Below are 18,605 nucleotides of genomic sequence, written 5' to 3'. Positions count from 1 at the left end.
TGTGTTGTTTTCCCATATATTGACAGAGATCTTCTTGCCTCTTAATGAGAGAAATCAGAAGTTACTGCAGATGTATTGAGTGTATCTTATACATATGGGTAGGGCTGGAACCAGCTGTTCATTAGTTTTTCCTTAAACTGGAATTTAAAGCCCATACTAGAGGCTAAGTAACTACTAGCTGGTTTGTTCTTATTTTGATTCTTCCACATGTTCTTATGGCAAAACATATTTAGTAGGTAGTAAGCTCTCCATAAAGCAATGCGTAGTCGCATGGAATGACAGAATATCCAATAAGAAGCATTGAAATCATTAAACTGCTTTAAAATTCTGCATTTATTTATATATTATATGCATCTACAGTTGAAACCAGAAGTTTACATACACTCTAATAAAAGGAACACAACCATTTTTTAAAAATGTCTGATGGTAAATCATACTAAACGTTTACTACTTTAGTTCAGTTAGGATTACCTAAATGATTTACATTAGCTAAATGTCAGAATAACAATTTTTTTGAGATTTTTTGTTAATTTCTAGACAGTCAAAAGCTTACATACATTTCCTTGGTATTTTTTTTAGCTTTGCTTTTAAACTGTATAATTTGGTCAAATGTTTTGGGTATCCTTCCATAAGCTTCTTACAATACTTTGAAAGAATTTTGGCCCATTCCTCCTGACAGAATTGGTGAAACTGAGTCAGATTTGTTGGCTGTCTTGCTCGCACAGGCTTTTTCAACTCTGCCCACAAATGTTCTATTGGATTGAGCTCAGGACTTTGTGATGGCCACTCCAAAACATTCACTCTGTTGTACTTAAAGCACATTTTAACTAATTTGGCAGTATGCTTAGGATCATGGTCTGTTCGGAAGACCCGTTTATGGCCAAGTTTTAATTTCCTGGCTGATGTCTTAAAATGTTGCTTCAGTATTTTAACATAATGTTCTTTCTTTATGATGCCATCTATGCTGTGAATTGGACCAGTCCCTCCTGCAGCAAAACAGCCCCACAACATGTTGCTGCCACCCCCATACTTCACAGTTGGGATTGTGTTCCTAGGCTTGTAAGCTTTCCCCTTTGTCTTTCAAATGTAACGTTGGTCATTGTGGCCAAACAGTTCAATCTTAGTTCCATCAGACCACAGGACACGTCTCCAAAAATTATTCTTTTTCCCAGTGTAATTGAGCAAATTGTAATCTGGCTTTTTGGTTGATTCTGGCTTGTTGATTTTCCCATGTTGTCACAGAAGGAAGCAGTGTGTTTGAGGAACTATACAGTGCTATGCATTGGCGAGCCATCCAAGAATGGTTAAGCCAAAGATAGCAAAATCTAACAGTGGTGAACTAATTCACTGCACAGATTTGACCCAAAAGGGTTGTTTTATTTCACATTGCCCATCACTACTCTTGTCATGAACAAAGGTTTACAATGTGAACTACATTTTAGTTTGATCCCCACACACAGCTTATCAAGTCACCATTTCAGATGACTTGAAATGTAGTGATTGAGTTATATGGACCACATATACAAAGTTGAAAAGTCCCTGTGCAGTGTGGTTGCTTGGAAAATAGCATCCAAAATAGCTCCTTTTGTGCTCTGCAGGAAAAAAAGAAAGTCGAGTTCAAGTGACATGTTTCCCTCTTCCTTTCTTCACCCTCCTCCTATTGCACCATCTATATCAGAATACATCACTAGAGCTTTTCCTTGTGTTGTCCGTATGTTCTGTCTCTCTCTTGCCCCAGTCTCATGAATTTGTGAAGTGCTCCTTCTGTGTATGTGTGTATTTCTCAAAGCGAATGAAAGTGAGATTGATCTTCCTTGTTTATGCTTACAGTGCTTCTTTTGATACTTCAGCTGCTGTATTTACCCCTGCGTCTGTAACTTTCAGAACATCTCATGCGTTCATGAAAGCACCCCTTTCTATTTCTGTTTCCAAATCCAAGTCCTCCTCTTCTTTTACTTTGCCGCCATCACTCTACTTCTCCCTCCACCTCCTTTCTGACTCCGTCTCTGTCTTTCCTTTGCCTAAGGCCTATACTTTTATCAGTCCCTACACTCCAGCTACCTGTTGCCATGCCAACCCCATAATTTAGTGTCCTACACAATGCAGTGTGCGCACCTTTCTCATGTGCGTAAATGCAGGAGAGTCTTACCTGCGTCGCCGAAGGTGCTTTTAATGACTCATTTAGAAGCAAGCTTTTTATGTTCCGCCTCCTGCGCTCGCCCTGTCAACTCCACAGCCCACACACGCTCCATAAAGACCCTCTTCAGCTTGCGCGAGCCCAGTGCATGCAGGGAATATTTTTTATTGCACACGCTGCTAATGTACTCGCTTATTATTGAGTTGACACCGCGTGTGTAAGTTTGTGAATTTTGAACCCAGGCTCATTAAAAATACATGCCTGTGGTGACATTTTTGCAAAAATGGTTTTATGTTGCTTATTGAACATTTCGCAGCAGTTTCAAAGTGAAATGTGCACACTAAAATGTAAAATGCTCAGATTTCTTAGAAAAACAAAGAAACTATGATTTGATTATGGCAGTATTTTACGGATCGCATAACTTTGTAACTCAAATGGCCAAATGGTGGTGCTAGTTGGTGAAAGATTTATTGTGAAAATAAAACAACTGTCACCCAAAGGGATAGTTTACCCCAAAATTGACATTCTTTCATCATTCATGCACCATTCACTTGTTCAAAACCTATTTGAGTTTCTTTCTTCTGTATAAAGAAGATATTTTGAAAAAATGCTGGTTGCTGGCACTCATTGACTTCATCGTATATATTTTTCCTCTTGTGGAAGTAGTAAATGTGACAATGTGCCTCAGCAACTTGCTAATTCTGAGACCCAGGGCCCTATTATACACCCGGCGCAATAAGGCTATTTTCAGACCAGCGCAACCCAAATTTTTACGTTTTGCAGCCTGTTGATTAAATAGCAAATCAATGTGTGGACTCATTTGCGTGCTGATCTAAAAAGGAAATGTGCTAAGGCGCATCAATGGCGTGTTGCTATTTTGAGGAACTGAAATAGACTGTGCCATTGACCAACTAAAAGCTGGTCTAAAGTCCAGTGCAGAGCGATTTAGTTGTGCACCTATGCGTTTAAACGCTTACACTTTGCTTAACATTGTTTCGTAGATTGCTAGGCGACCATGAGTTGTTTTCTCAGAGGATGACAAGCTGACCCTCAGATACAAGTTTTATTTATGGAGAAAATTAAATAGGACTGCAGTATTTATGTGTTCTGTGTTTGTCCGACTAAATTAGTCTACCGAAATGCCTCTTGCACATGCAAGCCGTGCACCTTCATTGAAAATAACAAACTTGCATAAATTCTAGATAAGACACGATATGTGAATGGCCCCTAAAAGGTCGCCGTCATTTGCGATTTCCAGCAGTTGATCTTCTTGCACAGACATAGTTTATTCACCTGATTTGTTGACAAATGGGTTGCGGATCCATTCATTGGCAGTTTGTCGGTCCTTCACTGGACCTTTTCCCCTTAGCAAATAAAGTTTCCAAAGACGTCTGTTTCTTACTCATTTTGCTACTTGTGGGTTAAATTTGAACACTCAAGTGACGGAGATGTAAGCGAGAGAATACGGTCATTTTTCAAAATAAAAGATTTTTTTTAAATTAAAAGATCATTTAGATTCAGATAATAAATAAAACTGAAATAATAAATGATTTCTTGTGTGGCCCAGTACCAGTCAATTGGTATCGAGCCACACAAAAAATCATCAATTATTTCCGTTGCCTGGTGGTTGAGGACCACTGGGCTAATAGATGTCTTCAGTGGAGTGAGTTTCCACACGGAAGTAAAGAAAAAAAGAGTAAAAGTAAAGTTAAGAGAAAGTAAAGAGACTGAATGAAGGAGGTTCTATCTTTATTCTCGCGCTGCAGATGCTCTGTATAACTGTTTTCTCTGGGTCATCGTCATAATGTGCTGCGATTCGTGGATCGGCTCCATGTCACGCCTGTACAAGCATGCGCTTTTTTGCTGTGTAAACAGTCAGTCAACCTCCTGCCAGCTCTCTAAAATAAAATCTTACAAGTGTCTGTAACGAGTGAAAATGGGGTGCATCTCCTTTGAGAGACATCGCTATTGCGGGTGTCTATGTGTGTGTGTGAATGTGTGAACTTTCTTTAACAAACACATGTGCGCGGGACTTTTTCTCTGATGCTCAGGTTAAGTTATTTTCTGTAAGATATCGTGACTAAAGAATAAAGCACAAGATGTGGGATGCGACCTAAGTGAGCCTTGATTTATTTTTCAGCTGCTACACAAGTGCAGTGAGTTATCCTGTATTTTTTAACTCAATGCATTACACGACGTCTTTCACACATATCTGGAAAATGCAGGTGTAAGTAATATGAATCATCCACATATCTTTTGTGACTTCATTATCTGAGATGTGAAACCCATGGAAAAAGCTGCCTACAGAGAATTAATGCAAAGTCGCGCACACACATAGAGAGATGCTGCACACGCTGGTGAAGTGTGTATGTTTACAGCAGTTTGACTGATAAATATGAATTTGTAGCTAAATCGTTTGTGGTGCAAAACAGCATTAACTATTGTTTACATTGTTGCTACAGCATACCGTTAATGCTAGACAGTGTGCATGTCATGATCAATTTTAACAAATAAAAACACTTACAGGTTGTAGTTCACAGCTTCTGCTTTGAGGAGATTTTAATCGAATCCAGCACTGAACTGGGAGAGATTCTGGAGCTGTTTTGTCAAATCATGCTTGCTATGTATTTTATAAGCCTCTGGAACATAATTAAAATTGAACTGTAAGCACTTCTGTCTTCGTGTTGTGTCCTTTGTAAGGCCAAATACAGAAACAGACGAACCTCTGTGGAAAAAGCAGCGTTTGGACGGAATTTTCACTCTCTCTGCTGTAATGTTACAGCGCCTCTGGCCACGGCCCTTAGCTGCGCAGTGTGTGTGCGCGGTAAAAGAACCTTTGTGATCTCACAAGGGCCGGAACTATTTTTTGTAGTCCCCAAATTTCGTTCATTGTAGGCTTTGCTAAGCTAACTCTGTAAAAACCAGAACAACAAGTCTTCCTTTGCATTGAACTTAGAGCGTTTTACATTCAGAGATGCTGTTTATGTTAACACAGCTACATTACACATCAACTAAAGTTTAAAATATGATATCGTAGTGAACCACCCCTTTAATGCTTTTGCGCCTCGTGACTTTAAGCCTAGAACACTAAATTGCAATAGTATCTGGATGCAGCCTTCATGATGCAAGCTGAGATTGCATCACTCAGGGATGCAATTTCAGACACAATGCACTCAAATGGAGCTAGTGACGTCACTGTGATGGGTAGGGTTAGAGGTGGGGTTAGGTGAGCCCATTAAAAGTCAATGGATGCAGCTCAGATTGCACTGCACCAGGTCTGCATCCAGACCCCTCTCCTAAATTGAGCCACTAATGTTAATTTCACTTCAAGGCATTGCAAAACTCTTAGTAGATGCATGTTTTTCAACTCCAAAAGAGCCTATAGGTACAAGTTTCGTGAAGCACGTGAAGTGTTTCAGTTTGAGCTGCCGTGTGTGTTTTCATGCCTGTTAGCATACATGCAGGTTGTGCATGCGTGTGAAGTGGATTGAATTGGAAGTGAGCAGCTGTGTGAGTTTCAGACCTCATTAAGGTCCCTTGTTATTTTTTTTGTTTATGCACATCTGTCTCTTTCTTTGGTGGGGAGTGTTTGCCTCAGTGAGTAATAGCTCTAATTACAGCTGAGAACTGCCACGTGGGGTTAAGCTACCTGGTCACAGAGATGAGGCTAATGTGGACGCTTGGCCCAATGGTTAATCGTTTTTCTTATTTTGTTATCCTTGTTTGTCCTTACTCTGCTGTTTTTACAGTCCCTTGTGGCATATGCCAAAATTCAGGTTAAAGCAACCAGCAAAAAACCTTGACCACATTTATAATGTCAGCTTTAACCCTTATGGACTGTTAAGTATGTTTTTATCCATTCTGGGGTGATTTTGAGTCTTAACTTTTTCTGTTTCAGCTAGCATAATAATTTTTGGTGACAAATCGTCTTTTGACACATATTTTGAGAATGTGCTTTGATATTTAAAAAGCAAAAACTGAACAGTACAGTCTGGGTAAATTTACTACTCTTTTGTTATGTAAGGAATGAAAGCATCCACTAAAATAAACTGTTGTAAAAATGGATCCGATATTGTTTTACATTTTTTTTCACATAAATCTGTTAATCAATCTCAGTCCTGATCAAAACTAATAAATCACTTAGAAAATTAGACAATTTTAACTCATTAATTGCCAAATTCGTAAATGATGTCACTGGTTTGGTAAAAAAAAAAAAAAAAAAAAAAACACAAAATTTACATATTTGTAATATAAAAAGTAATTGTAGACTGTTTATTTTTTTTAACCTTTTATGAAAATCTTGGACATGCATTGTATTTGATTAATTACATTTTTTCTCCCTAATTCACTAATTTTGGCTGTTTTTGCCCCATTGACTTATATTATAAAATGTTTTTACTGTTGATCATCAGTTGGCGCCTTTAACCCTTTAGAAAGGCCTGTGCAAAAAGGATTATTCTCTGGATTTTATATTGAGTATAACAGCAAATTAAAGTGTGTGTATGTGTGTCTGTGAGTGTGAGAGTGACCTTTACGCACTTACCTTGGTGAACATACAAAAATTAAAATAAGCATCTCAGCTCTTAGAACTACATGAAGTAAATGAAAACAAAGACTGTGTATTTATGCACCTAAAATATGGTTATAATGGAACTCAAGAAAAAAAAAAAAAAAAAGCAGCCACCAACATTAAATTATGGAGAAAAAAATGAAAATCCAACAATTCGTCAATGTTGTTACTAATCTCTCACATGTCCAAGACTGTGATAAGAGCTAAAAAAAAAAAAAAAAAAACTTTCTATATTGAAACACGCCATTTTGTGTGTTTTTCACCAAATCAGTGACATCATTTGAAACCTTGGCAATTAAAGGGTTTCTAAACAATTTAGTGGTTTTGATCATAAGTTAACTAACGTTGATTAACAGATTTATGCCAAACATTTTTTTTTACCCATAATTCATAGTATCCATCTGTTAACTTATTTAAACTCGTAAAGTACTTTTTCATTTAAAACCCTCTAAACTGTTACTTTATATTAATGCATTTCCTGCAAAATGGAAAATAAAAGCATAAATACATGGTTTCAATTAAAACAGTTTACTCACTTTTTGCTATTGTTTTACTAAATTAAAATATCTGATATTACAGATAAGTTACGATACTAATGTTTTAATATGTATTACACTAATCTAACATATGTATTACACTTATAGTACATGTATTTTTGTCTTCTTTTTAGGTATTCCTAATCTTGCTGTAAAATTAGTTTTAAGTATAATAGAAATATTAGATAAAAAATATTATTAATATTAAAGCAAAGTATAAAATGTGTTCATAGTATTTTTATGACTGCAGAATAAATTTTCATTTAGCGTATGCATAACCACAATGTAATGTCACATTTTCCATAAAAATTGCAAATATATATTAATATTCATTCAATTAATATAATATTTTTTCTATGTGAGTAGACAAGATGTTTATGTGGAAAATGAAGATGCAGTCAGGAGAATTGCTGAGACCGAAAAAGAAAGACAGACTGTGAAATCAGAGAATTGTTTTAAGGGGGGATGGGACTGTACACATGTGTTGCAATCATGCAGGATAAGCACGGTGGTCTAATTAATAAAGAACAAGTCCTAATGAATTTAATTACACACACGTCTGAAGGCTGCAAAGTAAAGAGAGGTGGGCAAAGACGAGATTAGTGCTAACATGTAATAGAGGGATTACAGTACAAAACAGCAGTGGAATTGTGTGTGTTTACACAGTTGTTACAGATGTACCTGCACAGCCTTAACAAATGTGTGTCTTGTTTAATTTTTAAAGCCGCTTTCGTCCTCTGCCCTCTTCATTATTCATGAGCTGTGTCCCAAACCTCAAGATCATTTCACCTCTCTTTATATTGTCATATCTAGGATTAGGCACTAAACCCTTTATCTTTTTCCATTTTGTAGATTCAGTCAGTTATGCAAAGTCATAAATATAAAATAAAATACTTTATTGAATACTTGATTTATGCATGTATTTTATTCATACACCTAAAAGTTATTTGTCAAAGTTTTAAATAAAGATTATTGGACTATATTTTCAATTCACTTAAAAATGTTGTGCTTAATTTAATGGGTGTTTTTGTAAATGTAAGGTATTTTTAACCATAAAGCTGTGAAATACTTTCCAATCATCACATGCTGTATGACAAATCATATTTCTTCTCAGATATTTGGTACACTCTTAGAAATATACGAGAGCTGTCACTAGGGTGGTACCTTTTTAAAAGGTACACGTTGTCACCTTGGAATTATAAGGAACCGACATTTTTGTCAAAATTGAGTTATTTACATGTTCTTATGAAATGACAACTTATTTATATTATGTGATGTTTTTAATAAGTTTTAAATGTTAAGACTTTTTATTTAAAAACAAAAAGGTTTTATCTACAAAGTCGAACTCTAGCTTGGCTCTATAAGGTTCTTTCTGTGAGCCAATCAGCATTTCGAATGCACGCACGAGGGCTATTTTTATTAGTGCATGTATAGTCAGGGAAACATTTTTCAGTGTTTATTAAACTCATTTGCTCATTGTCTGTTTTCTTTTAAAGTCTTTAAGTTTGATATTAAGCCTTGAAAGGCAAATACTCAATTCAATTCAATAATTCAATTAATATAATTCAATAGTTCATATAAAACATAAAAATCAAGCATAAAATTCAAAAAGTATTATCATATTAATGACATAAAATTAACATCTCTACTGGATTAAATGTGTAGCAGAGCCATGTAGGTTTAAACAATAAAACAATATTCATTCTAAAACATTAGATAAATATCATAGAAAGCAAAATTTTTACTTTCTCAAGCATCAACATATTGTTACAACACCAATTTATATTTTTGGGATTGTATTTCTTATTAAAGTAATGCTTTAATTAAAAATCTGCCAGATAATACCTTATAATTCCAAGTGGAAAATGACTTTTTAGAATTAGAAGGTTCTTTCTGCATTTGCCCTGTTTTGTTTACCCCAATTTGCAAATTTAAGAGAATTTTGATCATTTACATTTAGAGTACATTTAGGGTCTCTGTCATGTTAATGTGTGAAAGAGATGTGTTACACACCTATGGTTTGGAATGCAAAACTTTGAGGCTTAATATCTCAAAATCATTTAGAACGCAGATAAAACCTTATAATTCCAAGGTGACGATTTGTACTAAAAAGGCCTATATTGGTACCTCAAAAGTAAATATTGGTACCTAAAAAATTTAACAGATATAATTTAGTACTCTTTAGGTACTCATATGTATCCCTGAGGTATTAATATGGACCCTTTATGTACAAATATGTACCTTTTAAAAAGGAACCACCTCTGTGACAGCTCTCGTACCTTTTTTCCTGAGAGTGTATGTAGAGTATGGATCGTTAAATTAGTTTTTTTTGTCAAACTCAAAAAATGAGCTGGTGTTTCGTGTCCTAATTTGCCCTATTGTGCGTTTTAAAACATATTATGTAATTTATAAAATCATATTAAATCATAAGAATTTTCCATTTTATAGTAATATAACATTAAAAAATGGAATCCAAACTAAAATGAATGTACCGCATAATTGCATACACCGTGGTTATTGAGTGCCACCATATTTTTCACTAAATTAATTAAATTCTCTCTCTTTCCTTGTTGCTGCTGTGCAGCTTTTCCGTAGACAGTGTTTATCAACCATGACAAATGTGTTCTGTGTGTTAATAATGACAAATGGTTATTAGCCATGGCTAACCGCCTGCTCCTAAATCAGAAAAACATCGTACCACAGCCTCGTCACTTAACATCTGAGCTGCTGCATGTTTCTGCATATCTCTCTAAGGGAATTTTCTCTTCTGCTTTTGCTTCTGTTAATTGTAATGAGCCCAAGAAATCTGAGAAACTCTGAAAGACCCACTGCATGAAGATTTGCAGAGTTAAACCACCTTTTTTTCAATAACTGTGTGTTCAATCAATATTTTGGATGATATGTATGCTCTTCGGGGCTCATGCAAATAAACAAGCAGAATGAATTTTGCAGTAAATCATTCATAAATACATTCCTGCATCATTTGTTGCATTGAATTGAAGATGACAATCTACATAATAATGGCTTCATGAATGATTTACTTGCAAATCCACTCTGCTCCTGTTTCATGAATAAGCCTCTTTCTTTCATTGCCTTTCCATGTCTTTCTCAGAATTTTTTTCAATGGTTTGCACCCCTGTGGTGAAAATCTAGCTTTTAGTATTGCTTATACTGCACAGTATATATCAGCTGTTTTCAAATTGCTTGAAGACAAAGCATGTGCAAATTTACTAGTGATGTTGAGGATTTTCTCCCCCTTAAACTGTAGACTACCGAAAACAGACATCAAAACGGGACCAAAGGAATGTTTTTACGGTTCCTAGAACAATCAGGAGGAGTACCCACTTTTTGTTGTGTTCACAGCACACAGGAACAGGAAGCAAGTTTAGTTATATGAATGCCTTTTTGGGGGACTGAATTAGCTCATACTTTAGCGAAGGGTTTAACACAGAACAAATGGAGCTACCAGTGATGCAAATGTACATTGATTTGGTGATACATATCATATGAAATGTGTTAATTTACAGTGCTCAGCATACAGTATATAAGTACACCCCTCACAAATCTATCTTTTAAATTCATATTTTTAATAGGTAGCTATACAATATTACATTTTCGCATATACATTAGATTAGTCAGTACTGAAGCCAAATCTGGAGCTTATCTAAAAAAATAACTTACGATGACTGTCCAAAAACTAGTACAGCCAAATTTATTTGTTATAGAAAAATACTAAATACATTTTTAAAAAAGAGGAAAAATCAAGAGAAGCAAAACATTTTTGTGAAAAAATTAGCTGAAAGTTTGTAGGTTGTAATTTTTTTCAATGTTTTATCTTAATTTAATTCTATCTCTTTCAATTTCTAAAGATGTTTGAAGACTAAAATATTATTTTAATTTTCAAAATGAGGTGTACTCAATTATGCTGAGCACTGTATATAACATATAATGTAATATATAAATATATTATACAGAATATATATGAATTAGTTCAAATATATATGTCACGATTACCAGCGATCATATCCCATAAGATCGCTGGTTTGCACTAACAATAACCATGGACTACAATTCTGCCATTTCTGGACTACATATTCATACATGCACTCCGGTCACACTCACACATGCTTCCTCATCTAGACTGATTACTCGCACCACTTGAGGATTGTCAGAGACTGATTTCACACACTACTTAAGCCACACACTCACCTATTCACTTGTTCACTGTAAGTAGCAATACAATGCGTTTCCTAGTCTTCTTATCCTGTGTACCGACCTTAGTCTTGTTAGCATCCTTGTCTTTGTCTGCCGCCTGCCTTTTGACCTCTCGCCTGTTACTGATTAGGATTCTGGACTGCCTACACATACCCGTTTGCACCTGTATTGACCATTAATTGATACTGCTCCTTCAACAGATATTTAGCTCACTGAAAGAAACTTTGCAAGTACATTTCAACTTACACTAACTCTAACCCCAACCCCAACTTAACAGTCTACTTATAATCTAATGATAATTAGTTGGCATGTAGATGTAATGTAACTTATATTCAACAAACGGCCCATCAAAATAAACTGTGACCAAAGAAAAAAAAAACTAAAAAACAGCAAAAGCACAGCTATTATCATGCGTTCCTCTATTCTCCAGGTGTTTGCATTGTTAAATATATAAATGATGTCACCTTCGAATGGCTTTAGTGGCTTATAGTATATCAGTATGTCAGTTTTTGGTTCAAACATCTATCTCTGACTGAATTACACCAGAATTACCTCTGTGTAACATTTAAGTAACATTATTTTGCTTCTGTTAACAATAATGAACACACAAAAAAAAATGCTGGAACTCTGAGATCTGCATTACATGAACTTTTAAGAAAGGAAAGTTGCCAATTCCTCCAATAGTTCTAGGAACTCTAAAATTATTATTGTCCTGTGACAGCACCTTAGGAGATTCTCTTGGCACACTGCTGTTTTTAAGGGACAGTTCAACTAATTTTTTTTTTCTGTCAGCAGATGCTCACCTAAACCTGTTTGACTTTTTTCTGTTCAACACAAAAGTACTGTAGATATTTAGAAAAATGGTAGCCATAGTATTGGTTTCTCCTGCTATGGATGTCAGTGGTTACTTGGATGTTTCCATTTGATTTTCAAAATATATTTTTTTTGCGTGTGCATGTTTAACAAAAAAAAAAAAACAAAAAAAAAAAAACAAAGAAAAGAGAGGTTTGGAAGGTGAAAAAACAGTGAGTACATTTTTATTTTTGGGTGAGCTATCCCTTTAAGGAGAAAATACTCTCCACAGTGAAGCAGGCAGTCAGGTGTAATTTCGTACGGGTATGGCTAATTTACATATTCATATGCCTGTGCATACTGAATGAGATAAGGTTGTACAGTTATGTCATTTTGATCATGAATGATGAGTTTTAAGGTACGTGATAAAATTAGTGACTGCTGGGGGAACATTAAAATTTCAGTAGCTTTTCCTTCCACTGTCACATTTGTAACACACATTTTTGTAAAGCTGCTACGCTCTCAATTTAAGCAATCTGTCTTTGTCAACCACAGGAAGATCCTGGAGGTGAAGATCATTGACGATGAGGAGTACGAGAAGAACAAAACCTTCACCATCCACCTGGGGGAGCCAGTGTTGCTGGAGATCGGGCAGAAACACGGTCAGTGCATCTCTGTTGGACAATCACACCCCAGCATTATGGCTTTTTGTATTAGATTGGGGTCTCTGTTTAATATTAAATTAATAGGTTTCACATCTGTCCATGAATAATTCAGGAACAGATTTGATGGAGAGGAGTCTTTGTGTGAATGGAGCGAATAATGCGAGACAATGGAGGTCTGATAATGGGTGACTTGTTCTAATGGGAACAGGCTGTACTGGCCGCTGTGCAAACGGCCATGTTGAAGTAATATCTCCAGGCCATTTCTGAACATTAATTATGTACTAACTGCTGTAATTTAATGTTCATCCCCATGCTCTTCGAATTGCCATACTGTTACGAGATCCAATTATGTTTGTTGAAGCCATTTACATAAGCATTGGTTGATTATTTTGACCTGTCAATCTTTGCAACCCAGGCTCATTCTGATTATGTACCCCAATATACATTTATGGAGAGAGCCAAATACGTCCCAGGAGCTATGTTTTTTTTTTTGCTGGTTTTTGTTTTTGTAAATCCACCAGAGGACGCTATGCACACATTTTCAAATCTCAAATTTCACCTGCTATACTTACGTAAATCCACCAGAGGCCACTGACGACTGACTGATACACTGACTGACCAACCAACCGATAACCCCACCCTTCCCCTTCACTAAACCCAACCAATGGTGTTTTTAAAAGCACCAATTGACCCGCCAACTCCCTTCCCAAAACCCAAGTGCAGTGTTTTAAAAAGCAATCCAGAAAATAAAAACCCTCTGATTTTTACCACATTTTAAGATTTTACCACATTCTCACCATATTATTTAGTCGCTTTATTTTATTTTTTAGCTTTTTGTTTTTATCTTTCTATCTTTCTATCTTTTACCGCTTTCTGGAACCATTCTTCACCAAACTCGAACCCCCTTGTCGTGGTGAACTCTATGCGTTCCAAGTCCGCCGACATACATGTTGAGCTACTGGACTAACTGGTAACAGCGAGAAAGCTGTACATATGGAGGTAATCAGACAGCTGGTAAGCGCAAAAAGGAACGGTGTCATACCGCCCCACAGCGATGCGTAGCTCTGGCTATATAAGTGATATACATAATGATATATATAATGATATACAGTGGATTGTAGTAAAAACATTTTATTTGCTAAATAGTTGCAATGCATTTGTGTGCAGTGTTTTAGCTCCAAAATCTGATTCTTGCTCACTAATCATTCAACTTGTAGTTCGAGATTTTACTATGCAAACTGTGAAAGCACAGAAAATGTTCTAGGGCAGGATTTTCAATCATTTAAATTGCACAGACTCTCAAATTTGATCATCTTCATGCATACAATTCCAACCTTAAAACATAAAAGGCAGCAATTCATTTGTTTTGTTTATTTTTTTTGTAAAAGCATAATTTTTAATAATTCATATTGCAACTGTGCCTAAAATATTATCTTGAAAATATTTAGTTTCCATTAAGTCGCGTTTAAGGCCAACAGTTAGCTCTCTGCACACACTAAAGCTAATCAACAGTAGGTTGCTGCTGGAAGTGATGTTAGTGAGACCAGCAGGGGACGCTCAACCTGCGATCTGTGTGGGTCCTAACGCCCTAGTATATTGATGGGGACTCGAAAAAGAGGGTAAACCCCGACATCCTTGCTAAATTTGCCCACTGGCCTCTGTCCATCATGACCTCCTAACCATCCCATATCAAAATTGGCTTTATCACTCTGTCTCCTCTCCACCAATCAGCTGGTGTCTGGCACAATCTGCTTGTTAAGTGTGACGTCACGCGAAGCGGCTTCCGGGTCCAAGCGCTCTATTCAACTGAATGGGGAGACTCATGAGATGGCAATAATAAACGTTTACAAAGCGATTTAACACTTTCGAAAATCAGTATCGCAATATATATGTCCATGCCTAATATCCGATTGCCAGAAAGTAATTCATTTTTTTATAAGTTGTTAAATTTTTGATATTTGTTATGCAGCAAGCCCAGAGATTGTTGTGTACACTATGATTTTATATAAAATTAACTTTAATGTGTGACAGGAATAAAAGGTGATCATAAACGACTGATTTCTCCACTCAAATGAATGGCGGCTTGGACCCAGAAACAGTATTACATACGTCACCACGGATAAGTGGTGGATGCTGCACACTGGTGATGGATGAGGTGATTCCCCCTTAAAAAATGTGTAAAGCACTTTGAGTGTCCAGAAAAGTGCTTTATAAATAGTTTAAATAAGGAATTAATAGTTATTAAAGTGCTTTAATATTCATTAATAATTACATTTTTCCCCATTTTAATCTGATTTGGATTCGTTTGTTAGATTCAATCTTTTTTATTTCATTCAAATTTTAGATAATCTGTTTTAAGTGTTTTTTAATCACAGTCTTGACTCATTGAACTCACATCTCTGAAATGACCTGCTAGATGGAAACAAATTATCATTCTAACTGTCTACAATGCAGATTTTCGGCTGAATTTGCTGCTCTACCTGATTTGCAAAATGTCTTTAGTGGATTGGGTGCAGACCGTGCATGCAAATAAACAGCTCTACCAGTGGGCACAATTCATTCTTAGGGAATTTTCTGTAAAATCGAGTTCTACATTCTCAGCTCTGTAATCCATACAAACTCTGCACAGCTAAGTTGATTTTCACTGTGTCTTCCACTGACAGGAGACTCTAATGATAACAAACCAGCGGTGGGTGCTGAGGAAGAAGAGGTGGCCAAGATGGGCTGTCCGAGTCTGGGAGAGCACACCAAACTGGAGGTCGTCATAGAAGAGTCGTATGAGTTTAAGGTCAGTGATATTTAAGTACCTAATATCATTAAGTAAATGTTTGAGTATCTATAATTATATGATAATATTAATTTTAGAAAACATTTTATTTTACATTTCATTCATTCATTCATTCATTCATTCATTCATTTTTTTTTCCGGCTTAGTCCCTTTATTAATCACCAACTTATCCAGATTATGTTTTACGCAACGGATGCCCTTTCAGCTGCAACCTATCTCTGGGAAACTTCCATTCACACTTATTTACACACATACACTATGGACAATTTAGCCTACCCAATTCACTTCTACCACATGTCTTTGGACTGTGGGGTAAACCGGAGCACCCGGAAAACAGGACACCCACGTGAACGTTCGAGGTTACTAAAGTAACCCTTCGTTCCCCGAGGAGGGGAACGGAAACACTATAAGTGGATTTGATGTTCTAAATCCACGTATGGGAGATTCAGTTCAGAAGCTACTCGTCTGAAAGAGTATTGAACGGGCCAATTAAGAATGAATTGGCAGCGCAAGCCTGCGCAGGTGTGCGGCATACGCAATCAACTGAGTATATAAGCACACCTGGTGCCAGCAGACGCTATCCTTTTTAAGCTGAAGAGACTTTTAACAGCTAAGGGACAGTCATTATGGCGACGGAGTATAGTGCTTCCGTTCCCCTCCTCGGGGAACGAAGGGTTACTTTAGTAACCTCGAACGTTCCCCTTCGGGGGGAACTCCAGCACTATAAGTGGATTTGATGTTCTAAATCCACGTATGGGAGCCCATTGAAAGCGCCATAATGACTGCACCTTACCAACACCCACCATGAGAGAGCGGTCAGGCAAGCGTGACGCACCCAGATCATGAGAGGCGTGGTCCTCCAACGTGCCCTTGGCCCTAACTTATCCCACTTCAAAGAAGCTTTACGGAATAGGTATATTTTTTTTGGGAGTCGCTAGCGTCTAGATAATTCTAGGAATATACGACCACCACATTAACATGCTGGACCCCCAAACATGTAATGCAGTGATCGTGTCCATCATCCGGAGCCAGGAAACGCCATCCTGAAAAGGACGTGCTGCACGACTGTGTTACTCTTTTAGGATGCTTAGCACCAATACGCACCGCTCTTGGAGGACCGGACCCAAAGGGACGCCAGGCAAGGGAGATACCCAGCTCGACCGTCTGCCGCTGCGTGGACTCGCTCTGGACCGGGATGCAATCGTTCGCTCGAAGTGGCTGTAGATCAGCAGGAGGAACCCTCATGAAGCTCGATCAGAAAAGTCTCTGAAGCGAAAAGGATAGCGTCTGCTGGCGCCAGGTGTGCTTATATACTCAGTTGATTGCGTATGCCGCACACCTGCGCAGGCTTGCGCTGCCAATTCATTCTTAATTGGCCCGTTCAATACTCTTTCAGACGAGTAGCTTCTGAACCGAATCTCCCATACGTGGATTTAGAACATCAAATCCACTTATAGTGCTGGAGTTCCCCCCGAAGGGGAACGCAAGGAGAACATGCAAACTCTGCACAGAAACACCAACTGATCCAGCCGAGGCTCGAATCAGCAACCTTCTTGCTTTAAGGCGAAAGCACTACATACTGCACCACTGTGTTGCCCTTTTTACACTTCAAAATAAATTATTGTATATTTTACTGCACATTATAAATGTAGCAGAGTAAAAAAGTTATTTTTAAACAGTGACATCTGATTTATGAATAAGGTGAATTCTGTCACTTATCTTGTTAAATTGGTTCACAAATATTAACTGCACAGAACAATTTATTCATAATTTGACAGATCTGGTAGCACCTGTTCCAAGTTAACAAGTCAGTGAGTCAAAATCCGCTCAAAGTGAATAATTAATTCACTTAATTTTTATGAAATCATTCAAAACAAGTAAAAAATGAGAGGTCTTTACTATTTTTTTAGTGGTCATGACTTTCAGTTGTTTGTCAAGTAATTCTGTTAAAAAATGAGCTGTGTAAACCAGGGGTGTCCTGGAGGGCTGGTGTCCTGCATAGTTTAGCTCCAACTTGCTTCAACACACCTTCCAGGAGGTTTTTAGCATATCTAGCAAGAGCTTGATTAGCTGGTTTAGGTATGTTTGATTAGGATTGGAGCTAAACTCTCCAGGTCACTGGCCCTTCAGGACCAAGTTTGGACACCCCTGGTGTAAACTAATTATGTAAAATCAATAAATGTGGACAGCACATTTGTGTATTACCGATCAAATCGGTAGGTTCTATTTATAAAAAGTAAACATATTATTTAAATAATGCAAATTCATGCTTACAAGTTAGTTTAAATAGGCTTAAAACTTAGAACTGGCATAGAAATCAATTTCTAATGTCTACATATTTTTATATTTACACACATTTTGTGTTTATTCATTTTGTACTATACTGTTTTTTTTTTTTCATTTAAAATCAAAACAGTTTGCTGCAATTATAAATCGCCCATGTCTCGAGGTAGTTCATTATGATGCGATTTATCTCTTTACTTCTATGAGTGATTCTATTGGACAGAAATCACAGGAATGATTTTTCTAATCCCCATAGACAAGAATAATTGAAGTACTGACCGCAAGTTAAAAAAAAGTAGTGGAGTAAAAGTACCATTGCAGCACAAAAAACGTACTCAAGGTAAAGTAAAAGTACACATTTTTTAAAACTACTTAGTAAATTACAATTTCTGAGAAAACCTGCACAATTACAGTAGTAATTTGTAATTTGTTAATTTACACCACTGGAAACCGATCACCTATATTTCTAACCTAAACCTTTTTAGGGGTTTTAAAATGCTCAAAATATTTTTGTGGGACAATGAGTTCAGTTGTAACATCAGGCATAATCATAACAAAAATTAAGCATTTTAAAACAGAAATGCATTATTGTAAACACCACCTCTTAACTCATACTCAC

The 18,605-nt window shown here is 36.7% G+C and overlaps 1 protein-coding gene across 3 annotated transcripts in view; it reads left to right on the top strand.

The window, feature by feature from the left end:
- Positions 1 to 18,605, top strand: part of slc8a4a (solute carrier family 8 member 4a) — a 126,451-nt gene that overhangs the window by 95,000 nt on the left and 12,846 nt on the right. For all 3 annotated transcript variants that reach the window (XM_009295486.5, XM_073934880.1, NM_001089419.1), the window contains 2 exon segments: positions 12,806 to 12,912; positions 15,579 to 15,703. In XM_009295486.5, the coding sequence (XP_009293761.2) occupies positions 12,806 to 12,912; positions 15,579 to 15,703 (232 nt within the window).

Source organism: Danio rerio, chromosome 21 (genome assembly GCF_049306965.1).
Source record: "Danio rerio strain Tuebingen ecotype United States chromosome 21, GRCz12tu, whole genome shotgun sequence".
NCBI lineage: Eukaryota > Metazoa > Chordata > Actinopteri > Cypriniformes > Danionidae > Danio > Danio rerio.
Note: the sequence above shows the minus strand (reverse complement) of the source record. Positions and strands in the feature narration are given on the sequence as shown.